The sequence below is a fragment of the Miniopterus natalensis genome, chromosome 2 (genome assembly GCF_054644295.1).
Source record: "Miniopterus natalensis isolate mMinNat1 chromosome 2, mMinNat1.hap1, whole genome shotgun sequence".
NCBI lineage: Eukaryota > Metazoa > Chordata > Mammalia > Chiroptera > Miniopteridae > Miniopterus > Miniopterus natalensis.
The window spans coordinates 38,327,046-38,339,071 of record NC_142082.1 but is presented as its reverse complement, the minus strand read 5'-3'; the positions used below and the strand labels follow the sequence as shown (position 1 = coordinate 38,339,071).

Sequence of the window (12,026 nt, the reverse complement as noted above, 5' to 3'; positions counted from 1 at the left end):
CTAGAGGAAAATTGGAAAATTCACAAATACATGGAAATTAAACAACACACTCCTGAACAACCAATGGGTCAAAGAAGAAATCAGGAAGAAAATCAAAAATATTTTGAGACAAACAAAAATGGAAACAGCATATTAAAACTTACGGGATGCAGCAAAAATAGTTCTAAGAAAGTATAATAGTTATAAACACCTACATTAAGAAAGAATTCACAAATAAACAACCTAATATTACACCTCAAATAACTAGGAAAAAAACAAACAAGCCCAAAGTTAGCATAGGGATGGAAATAATAAAGATTAGAACAGAAATCAATATCATAGAGAACAGGAAAACAATAGAAAAGATCAACAAACCTAAGAGTTGGTTTTTTGAAAAGATAAAGTTGAGAAACTTTAGATAAACTAACCGAGAAAGAGAGAGAATTCAAATAAAATTATTAATAAAAGAGGAGATAAGTAAAATAAATATATTTTAAAATGCATATTTTAAAAAATTATAATGGATACCACAGAATTACAGAAAACAATAAAAGACTACAAGGAACAATTATATGTCAACAAATTGGACAATCTAGAAGAAATGGACAAAATCCTAGAAACATACCTACCAAGACTGAATCATGAAGAAACAAGAAATCTGAACAGACCAGTAAGGAGTAAGGAAATTGAATCAGTAATCAAAAACCTCCCAACAGCCCGGCTGGCGTGGCTCAGTGGCTGAGCATCAACCTAGAATCCAGGAGATCAAGGTTCGATTCCCGGTCAGGGCATATGCCCGGGCTGGGGGCTTGATCCCCAGTAGGGGGTGTGCAGGAGGCAACTGATCAACATACCATTGTTTTGAAATCTGGTGTCATACCTTAGAGTATCGGACTGCGTTGGCGTGCTGTGAAGCCTCTAACTGAGACTTGGTGAGCTGCAGCTGCTCCTTCAGCATGTCAACCTCATTCTGGAGCTTAAGGGCCAACTCCTTTTTCTTATAGTCTGTTGCAATAGAAACATCTTGTTAAACTATGAAACCTATGCTTATGAAACCTATCTGAAAACTTATGGGGTAGAGTGCTACTGATAAGACAAAGGAAACTGCTCTTACTTGGGAGATTACTTTTTCCATGCCACATGAGCCAATTTTTGCTACTTAGTGTTTATTTGCATTCCTTTTTATTATTGGGCGCAGAATTATTTTTAGCAGATTCTTTCAGCCACTGTGTTGAGGTTGGATTATCCCACAGAGATAGTGGGAGAGCCCATTCAGGGAGCAGTAATGGTGACAAGGAATAACCCTGGGCCCTTCTTCAAGATGCCTGTCTCAATCAGAGAAGGGAAGCAGTGGCTTCCATTGCAGGTACCACCATATTGAAATCTCTATGGTCACCATCCTTCTGCTCCCACCAAACTCCCCTGAGAACCCCATCAGCGCTAATACAAGCAGAGGCTGGCAGTCAAGATGCAAACTCGGGCCATAACCTGTCGACAGGGCAAAAACGTGGTACTGAAAAGTTGTAAAAGGAAGCAACAAGTGAAGGGAGGAATATTTATGTACATGTACTTACATGCAGATGTACACATGACTGAATGGATATACATGTGTCTGTGAGTGTAGACATGAAAGGTATGGAAACCAAAGTAGAAAGTCAGAATCTCAAAGATGACCTGAAGAAATAATACTCATTTCAGAGTGTGAAGTGCTCTCTGAAACGAGTATGAGATAGAATAAGGTACTGAAACAGAAGAGAAAGAAAGTCAGTTTCACACTGAAGAATGGTAGATTAATTAAAATATCTAATCTTTCCAATTTCTCCAATATACCGCTAAATTTTATCAGTAGTCCATGGCTTATAAATGGAATTTTATGCTGTTCATATTGCTTACAAAAAGCTTAGCTATTTCCTAAATACATCTATTTACCTGAAATAGGCAGAAACAGAAACAGACTGGCCCAAAAGGGAAAGGAAAGTAGGCATTGAACAACACACCAGGAGTACGCACGGCTAGATACTAAAAATATGTAAATCAGAATGAAAATTTCTGTGGATTACTGTAGCAATCTACAGAATGCTTTAATCTGCTTGTGGAGAAATAGACCTTGCATTCTTTACTTTTGAGAACATTTAAGTACCAGGAAACCTGGTTCCTTGATAAACCACAAAACCCTTCCCCTCTCTTGCTTCTTTAGTTTCCCCCTCTACACACTGGTTAACTCACATTGGTACCCAAACACATCTGAGTTTCTCCCACATCAAACAAAACATTTTCTCTTGATCCCGCATTTCCCTCCAGGTAATGCCTCATGTCTCTTCTCTCCTTCTCAGAAAACACTATTGAAATAAATGTCTGTAATCAACATGACCATGTCCTCGCCTGATTCTCAGCTCAGCTCACTCCATTCAGAATTCTGTCCCCACCAATCCACCCAAGCTGCTGTGTCAAGGTTCACCAACAGCCATAGTGATAACAATAGTCAGTTCTCAGTCTTCATCATACTCTGTGTCTCAGGAACATTCAATACAACTGACCATTGCCTCCTTTTTGAAACACTTATTTCCCTTGGTTTCCATGATAACACACTCCACAGGTTTCCCTCCTGCCTCCATAGCTGCTATTTTTAACTCTCCTCAGCTGTTGGAGAATAGACTGAGCTCCCAGTGTTGGGAGAGCCTTGGAGCTGGCCCTTAGCTATCTTCTCTTCTCTGTCTAGGTGACTCATCCAGCCAGCTCTGCTAACGACAGACACCCAGGTTTCTACCTCCAGCCTGGGCCTCCACCTTGACCTCCAGACCTCCAGCATCTTCACTTTTATGGCAATTGTATGTGTGCCTAGTTTAGCCATGGCCAGCACAGCTCTCCATTCTCTTTCCTCCCTCGATCTGCTTCCCACCTCTAGGTTTCCCATCTTGGGAAATATCATTGCCGTGCATCCAAATATACAGGCAAAAACCCAGAATAGCCTTTGCTTCATCTTTTCCTCTCACGCTGTCACATCTCCATGGGCTGTGTCTGGAACATACTCTCTCCGTCTTCACTTGTCCCATCTCCCCTGGTACCATCGTGGTCCAGCTGCCATCATCTCTCCCTGCAGCTGCTCTTGCAGCCCTTTCACTCTTCCACCTGCTTCCACCGTTGCCCCTGCTGTCTATTCGCCCCCAGCGGCTAGAGCGCTCCTTCTCAGGTACAAATGAGGCTGTACAAATCTCTCCCGTGCTTAAAATCCTCCAGTGGCTTTCCATTAGGCTTATAAAAACACCGCCATTCCTGCCCAGGGTGTTCAAGGCCCCATGGGACATGGCTCCTTCCTCTCCAGCGTCACCACTGTCACTGCCCTGCTCATCTCCTCCACCAACCCTGTCTGGCCCTCAGGCACACCGTCCCGCCTCCCCCTCACACCCTCACAGTGCGCTTCCCTTGCCTGGCATATTCATTTCTCAGATTTTCCCCAGAATGGGAACTACTCATCACTCTGGTCTCTGATCAAGTACTACCTTCTCAGTGAAGCCTTTGCTGATTACCTGGAGTCATTCTCCGTCCCATTCTCCTGACTTATTTTATTCCTAGCACTTGCCACCATTTTAAAAGAATCGCTCATTCATGTGAGTGTGTTTCCTCAGCCCCTCCCATTAGAATCCAGGACTTAGTCTGTTTCACTTGGGGCTGTGTCCCCAGCCCCTAGTGCAGTGCCCGGTACATAGTAGGGGCTCGATATTTCCTTCATGAATGGACAGGGACAGCGATATTTTCTTTTAAAAAGGTTGAGAAATGCACTGGAAAAAGAAAAGGTTACCGGAAAGAAAACAGCTCACTAAAGTTGAGCTCGTTACTTACCAAGGTGAGGATCTTCAGGGTGGCGGCGCTGAATATGACTTTGTAGAAAGGCTTGGTTCATAAAGGCCTTGTCACAAAAATGGCACTGAAAAGGAGAGAGCAACAAATCAAAGTGGCCATAACGAGTATCCTTCCACCTCACTTCAATTAGAATTCAGATACCTAAGCACTGCCTTTTGGGGACTGTCCCGCCCCCAAGATGGCATCCTGGCAAGGGATACTGAAATCATGACTAAAATGACAAATATAAACCAAGGGCATTCTTCCTATCTGAGCACCAGGCAGTGGTAGCTGTCACTTAAGTGTTAAAGTAGCCCATCATGGTGCTTTCCAGAACCCCTAATGCCACTCCCTTTAGACCGGTGGTGCCCAGCCTATCACCAGCAACTTGTGGGGACACTCCAGCAAGGTTAGTCTTCGCTCTGTCTCTCAAGTGGGCCAACCTCAGAGCCTTTGCATGAGCTAGTCCCCTGCCTCAACCCTCTCTAGACCTTCCCATGACTGACCCCTTCTTGTCATTCAGGATGTCGTTTCTGAAGCATTTTCCATGCTGGGGGTGAGTGGCAAGTCCTTAACAAGATCTTCAAGGATGAGCCTTCTGCCAGTCACTGACCCGTGACATTCTCTTATTTCCATCATTGTACATCTCACCAGTTAATATTTTCATGTTTATTTACGTCACTTGTTTATTTTCTCTGCCTAATCCCTCTAGGTTCCTGAGAGCACTGACTCCTGTCTATATTATTCACAGCTTTGTCTCCGAAGCCCAGCATCAATAAGTGATTAAACAAATGCTTAGAAATACTTGGCCTCCTAAAATGAATTTACTGAAAAAGAATCAATTCCACCAAATCTCTTTTTCCACTTAAATACTGATTCGAAATTTAAGCAAAAATCCAACTTGTTTCATCTCTAGCCTCACACTGGGATTACTCTGAAGTAAATCCTGGATATTATATATTCCATTTGTCAATATTTCAGAATTTATCTCTAAAAGAACTTTCCCTTAACACAATCATAATATCATTATTCCACCTTTTAAAGGGTGACTGTTGATTCCTTGATATCAACAAATATCCAATCATTTGTTTATTTCCCCAATACTGCTCACATTGTCTTAGAAAAAAATGTTAGTTTGTTTTCAATCAGGATCCGAATAAAGCCACATCCTGCAACTGATTGTTATATCCCTTAAGTCTATAGGTTACCCCCCTCTCTTCTAAAACCTTTTGCATTTTCTTAAAAAGATAGTTTTATATATATGATAAATATATGTGCTATATGAATTTGATATACATATGAATGATATAAACTATTTCAAAGAGTATCCCTTAAAGCATTTTTAGAAAAGAAGAGAGTGACATGAATTAAGAAAAGCTAGGTACTATTATACACATAGAAAGAAATCCAAGGCTCTTTCCATGACAACTCCAAGGATAGAATGAGTCAAACTACATTCAGTACACTTGGTTTAACAAAGTAGACGGCATGTAGATTATACGCTGTGTGAAACCTGTCTTAACACAACTTCCATTCGAAATCATTAAAAAATGAAAAACATTTCATGTAATGGAATTGACACAAGAACTCAGGATTCCTTTACCAAAATGAAGTAAAATGGAGGTTCTCTATTCCTCCAGAATTTTGAGACCTCTCAAAGACAGTGGCAGTGGGGAACTTTGTACAAAGAAACCAACATTTCCACTGTACCTAGCTCCAAGCTAGGTCCTGTAACATCTTTATCTTTTTAAATCAACATGGCCACCACTTTATGAAGAAATCAAAGCTCAGAAAAATTAAGTTACAGTATTATCAATTATATATTTTAACCTATGTCTCTCCGACTGCAAAATGCATGCTTTTTCTACTCCCCAACACTCATCTTCAACTCCAAGGGGCTGAATAATTGGAAGCAGTAACAGAAATTCACTGGCAGATTCCAAAATCTGCCTGCGTTGCTGGAACATGGAGATAGATGCACCTGAGTCTTCCAGCTATGAAAATGAAAGATCTTCTTAGAATGAGTCTAAGTCCTGTTATGATGCACTACTATTTTAAAATTTTTTAATTTAAAAATATAATTTGATAGCCAGGTCCTTGGTACACACAGGCCTTTACACATGACCATCAGACTTCCTCAGCTATTGGAGGTCTCTACTTAACCACAAATTCATGTCTTGACCAGTGTGGCTAAGTTGGTTGGAGTGTCATCCTGTACACCAAATGGTGGTGGGTTCAATTCCCTGTCAGGGCACATACTCAGGTTGTGGGTTCAATCCCCAGTCGGGGCACATGCAGGAGGAAACAGATCGATGTTCCTCTCTCTAAGATCAATTAAAAATAAAACAAAAGTCCAGTCAGCATGGCTCAGTTATTGAACATCGTTGACCTATAGCCCAGGAGGTCAAGGTTCGATTCTAAGTTAGGGCACATGTCTGGGTTTCGGGGTCAATCCCCAGTAGTAGAGGGCGCGCAGGAGGCAGCGGATCAATGACTCATCACTGATGTTTCTATCTCTCTCTCCCTCTCCCTTCCTCTCTCTGAAATCAATAAAAACATATAAAAATAAATAAATAAAACAGAAAACACAAATTCATGACTGCATGCTTACGAAATTGGAGTTTCAATTATTATAAAACCATGGAACCCCAGCGAGCTTATGTGCCAACTATTCTTAGCAACAGTCTTTGACTGCCCCTTCCTAAATCACTGATTCTTATAGCATCAGCACAGTGACCTCTGGCCTGCTTTTTTATACCCCCACTATATGATGAGCTCCTAAAAAAAGTCTGAGGATTCACAAAAAGATCATAGGTAGTCATAGTTCACTACTGGGAAGCCACTGCAGAAACCAACATCTATGTGTCAGATGCTATTTACTGAGCCTTCCTCATGCTTTACATGTAATATCTCATGGAACTCTCAGAACCACCTGAAAAAGTAGCTACTACTAATATTCTCATTTTCTTATTGAGGAAATTGAGTTTTGGAAGTTAAAACACTTAACAGAGTGGAACAGCTAGGAATTAAAGCCAGGAAGGTTAACTCTGGAAATGTCACCCTAAAGTGCTCAAAGACTCCATAGTGAGACAATGTCAAGCCACTTAATAGAGGGCAGAGTATATCTGTGCTATGTAGGAAAAGATGGTCTGGTGCCTCCTACCTGTTCTTTGTCACACCTGCACACACCATACAGCTAACACTGTCATTCAGAGTCTGCTGACCGGACTAGAGTTGGTAGGTGTCACTCATTTGAAAAAACTGAGCCATTACCTTTTGATCCTTATATAGCATTCACATTTGAAAATCTTGATTTACTAACAGCTGTTTCTATGGTAACCAAAAGAATGAAAAAATGTTTATAAAATTTCTATATGTTAAAGGTTTCAACATTTTATTGGATTACTACCAATCTTAAGATAAACTTTTTTTAATGTTTAAATAGACTCATTAAATTCATTCTATAAGACATATTTATAAAGAGCCATTTCAGCACTATTTATAAATATTTAGATTTTAAATAGCATTTATGAAACAAACAGGCCATTAGCAACATCAAGTCTCATTGACAATCATAACTCAGGGTTGTGTACCCAAAGGTAAACACTAACAGTACTCTTTCCCAACTGTTCACCTCTTTTAAGTACACTTCTCTCAACACTCCTGTTGGGTCAGTACGAAGCACTATTTTCTGCACCATATACCCAGTTCTCTGCATTCATTATTACCCAAATCCACTGAGATGTTTTAAGCCATATTTAGCCAAATATCTAGAATGTAAGGGTATCAAGTCAATCCTGTCCGTCTGTTGCTTACTTCGATATTTTTATCAAACATTGTTGATACCTTCTGCACTTCATCCACCTAACTGATGAAAAAGACATAGACGTTGATTTCTATTACATTCAAAAATTGGATTCAATGCCCAACCCATAACAGTTGGAGATTAACAGAAAAGCAAAATTTTTTAATTTTTAAAATACTATTGTTATATTGGTGAGTTTTCTTGTTCTTAGGAAATAAATATACACATTGAAATATTTAGGAGTCCGCAACTTACTGTAAAATGGATCAATAATATACATAGAGGCAAAGGAAATAAAACAAATGTGGCAAATGTTAATAATTGGTGAATCTGGCTGAAGGGTATGAGGAAGTTCTTTGCACTACTGTTGCAACGTTTCTGTAAATTTGAAAAGATTCTGAAATAAAAAATGAGAAAAGCCCACGAAGGTAATCATTCCAGATCATTTGCAATTCGCACATGGCTTATTTTTCATTACTCCGATTAGAAGCAGGAAACAGCTTCTTAAACAACCAGCCTTTGCATGACTTAAATAAAGCACAGCAGACGACCTTACTTGTTTAATCATTAATCCTAGCGTAGCCTACAGAAGGTAACGAACCATGTCATCTGTTAGTTAAAATTACTGTTTTGGTTAATTTAAATAGGCTGTTTCTTCTAATCTACAGTACAAATCTCAAAAATGAAACAAAGCAAAAAAAAAAAAAAAAAAAAAGGATATAAACGGTTCTCAATATCCGGGCCAGTGGGAATTTGAGGATTTGGGGGGGGGGGGGTATGAATTGTAATCACCTCGCAGTTTCCCACCTGGTAATAGCTGGCTTTGGCCTCCATCATCATTTGCTGGGTGGAGATCATCTTTTTCCTGCGCTTGCACTCCTCCTTGAGGAACTTGATCTCCGCGGCCTGCTTGGCGAGCAGCTCCTTGCTCTGCTCGCCGTTGGCCAGGCTGAGGCGCAGCCGCTCCTCCAGGCCGCGCAGCTGCGCCGTGAGGAACTCCTGCGAGTGCATCAGGTACTCGATGGACAGCTGCGCCAGGCGGATGAGCTTCAGCAGCACCGGGTCCACCCCCGACTGGCAGTGCGGGCACTTCTCGTCCTCCAGCTTGCAGAAGGTGATGTTCATGATGTTCTCCTGCAGCGTGAGCACGTCCACAGCTCCCGCCACCTTGTCCACGTCGATGGCGCTCAGCCGCCGCCAGTCCACGCTCTCCAGGCGCGGCCGGAACTGGAAGAACGGCAGGGGGCCCGAGGCCGCGCCGGGGGGGAAGCAGGCCATGGCGGCCGCGCCCGCCGCCGGCCCCCCGGGGCCGTCGGGGCCCTCGAAGCCGTCGGCGAGCGGGTAGTAGACCTGCTTGTGGAAGGGCTGCGGGAAGGAGACAAGGCGGGAGTGGCGGGGGAGCTGCGAGCGCCGTGGACACCCCGCCACCCCGAGCCAGGCGTCCGCGGGGGGGCGGCCCCGGGCCTCCGGCCTCTTACCATGCTTGGGGCAAACCGGCCACCTCTGCTGGCATCGGAGGAGACGGCGGTCTCGTCTACAGCGTCCGGGCCGCCGCCGCCCCTCTCCTCCGGAGCAGAAGCCCAGGTGCCCGGAGGCGGCGGCCGCGGCAGCGGCAGCGGCGGCCTCGGTGTGCGCGTCGGGCCGTTGCTATGGCAGCGTCCCAGCCGCCGCGGCTCGGAGCAAAGGGCGCGCCGGCCCCCCCGCGCGGTCAGCGTGCGCGCGGGGCCCTGCGGGCGGGAGGAGAGCTGAGGGCCCCGCCTGAGCGCCAGTGAACACCCGCGCCCACCCCGAGAGGGCGCTTCCCCGGCGCCGGCTCCCCCGGCGCCACCCTCCTGGGCCTTAGGGCAGGACGCGCCAGGTGCCTAAAGCGCGCGGAGCTACACACCCGGGACCTTTGGGTCCTGGTTGCCATCCTCTGGTTATTATTTACTCGCTTTAGGTTTGGGGATGAGAAAGATCTGTTCATCTTCATTCTTTACACACAACTCAGAAAACATTAAGCAACGAAACTATGTAAAATTAAGTGGGATGGAGGGGGACTGGCTGCCAAAGGGCACAAAGACACTTCGGGGTATAATAAAAATATTCTTTAGTTTGATTGTTTTGTTGGTTCCCCTGGCATCTGACAAAATTCATCGAATTGCACACTGAAAATAAGGGTGCATTTTGTAAATACCGCAATAAAGTTTTTTTTAAATTAAATTCGTAGTGTAGTTAATTATATTTTATGGTAGGCTTTCTAAATTTCTTACATGAAAGATACTTTTTTAAATGGACTCTTTCTTTCTCTATGAGTTGGCCACCTAAGTTAACATTCTGATAGATGTACAAACCTAAAAACTTCCCCGAATAGTTAATACTTTGTCTTTCCAAAAGGGTGTATTTTCAAAATGTGAAAGTTAAAAAAAAAAAAAAAAAAAAAATTACATGGAGGGGAACTTGAACCATCAGCTTTACCATCAAGTTTTACAGGGCTCTGGTATCTACCTTGCAAACTTGTGTGGCAGCTGCATTCTGTTTTTGGAGAGGCTAAAAAATTTCTAGCAGCAACTTGTAGACCTCGGGCCTCTCATTCTTGGGGTCTTCAGAGGGCTGCCTGTGTCTACCACAGAGATCAAGGAGCTGAGGAAAAGCCAGACATTCCTCAATCCACCGGGGAGCCCCGGCTTGGACCAACCATCAGGAAAACTTTTGTCTTTCCTAACAGCCAAAGAACAGAGGAAAGAAAAATACAATTCAGAGTAACCAGGAGCAAAGCTGTAATATCAAATATTTTTACCACTTTCCAGAAACTGTAACTAGAAATCAGCCTGCATGAAAGCATCCAGGAAACAAGCACACGCTTCAGATGACCTCATAGGAACCGTACATGGAAATAACCTTTAATGGCACTTTGGGGGGAAAGAGCTAATACGGATTCACTGCAGCCGGCATGACAGCCTTAAAGATCTAGATTCAAAGTTTGCATCTTCCGTTTGGTTGATACCTAAACTAGAGCAAGCTGTCGGCACTAGGCCCGGCTGTGCCATGTTTAACGGGCGTGGGGATACCGACCTGGCAGGTCTGCGGGCGGCGGCCTCCATCCACCGGGCTGCAGGATCCGCGGGAACAAGGGCCGAGGTCTCTTGCTCGCCGTTATCTCCCAGCACCTAGAACAGGACAGGCAGGCAGAGGCCTTAAGAATTTGCGGAACGAACATGTGGATCAAGAATGATGAAACGAGTTAGGCGCTTCAAGCAAATGTCAGCTCCCAGCCGTTAACCCCGTTATTTTCTGGGCCTCTGGCCTTTTAGGGAGATTCACCCGTGCTCTGGGACCAAGCCCTTGGAGCTGAACGCGGGGGGCTGTCCCACGCAGCCCCACCCAATGCAGTCCGGGAGGAGGCACGGGACCCGGGGCACCCATCGCGGTCGCCCACCACCCCGGCCCCGGGCGCCGCGGGGTTGGCCACTCGCGCTCCTGGATTGAGTCTCGTTCCCAAGATGGCCGGAACAGGAAAGAAGGGGGCACGCTTCCCCGTTCCCTCCGTCCCCCATCCTCCGGCAGGGCCGAGACGGGGCGCACCCCGGGGCCGGCTCCCGAACCCGCAGAGGCAAAGGCCGGGCGGCGCGGGCTCCCCTGGGCCTCGGCGCCGCCCCTTTGAAAGCAGATGGGAATGGGGGCTGCGGCGGCCACGCCGGCGGGGTCTGCAGTGCCTCTGCTCGCAGATGGAGAAGCGCGAGGAGGCCCCAGCTTCGTGGACACCAAGATGCCCGCTCTGCCGCGGGCTCCCAAGGGCGCCTGGCGCATCCCAGGCCTCGGCTCACCCCAGCTGCGCGCTCCTGGGCGGGCGCCGGGCGCTGCAAGCGGACGGGGGCGAAGCTGGGGACGCAGACCGAGGGCGCGCTGCCGGTGCAGGCAGGCCTGCGGAGGCCCAGGAGCAGCCGAGCGGGGAGCAGCGAGTCGGCTCCTTCCAAGGTGCAGGACGAAGCCTGTCTGGTCTGGGCAAGTTGTGGCAAGGCAGCCACCAGGCGCAGCTCGGGGCCCTCCCAGATTCCAGGCCGCTGGCGCCTCTGGATCCCCCACCCCCCTCCCGCCCCCCTCCCCTCCGCGATCCTTCCCTGCCTCTCCTCGGCGCGCCCCGGCTCCTCTGGCCGCTGGGCGGGACCTTGCGCATCTAGACTGCAGCGCTAAATCGCGCCGGGCCAATCCGGCTCTTGGCGCAGACACGTGGTCCCCGGGCTGCTCCGCGGCTGGTGCGGGATGCTCTCCCCAAGAAGGCTTTTCGCAGAGAAACCAGATTCACTCTAACCCTGGCCTTCAGCTAGTTGATTTCACTCCCAAGATGAGACTCTTTTTAATCGCAGAAATCTGCAACTGCAAGGGACCTCCAAGGGGCTGTCGAATGCAGCCCTGACCTTGA

The 12,026-nt window shown here is 46.0% G+C and overlaps 1 protein-coding gene across 1 annotated transcript in view; it reads right to left on the bottom strand.

The window, feature by feature from the left end:
• Positions 1 to 11,613, bottom strand: part of DZIP1 (DAZ interacting zinc finger protein 1) — a 52,063-nt gene extending 40,450 nt beyond the window's left edge. The window contains 8 exon segments of the mRNA XM_087814272.1: positions 860 to 984; positions 3,820 to 3,904; positions 8,432 to 8,989; positions 9,103 to 9,113; positions 9,116 to 9,351; positions 10,112 to 10,324; positions 10,679 to 10,773; positions 11,431 to 11,613. Coding sequence (XP_087670398.1) covers positions 860 to 984; positions 3,820 to 3,904; positions 8,432 to 8,989; positions 9,103 to 9,113; positions 9,116 to 9,137 — 801 coding nt within the window. The 5' untranslated portion in view covers positions 9,138 to 9,351; positions 10,112 to 10,324; positions 10,679 to 10,773; positions 11,431 to 11,613.
• Positions 11,614 to 12,026: the final 413 nt, after the last annotated feature.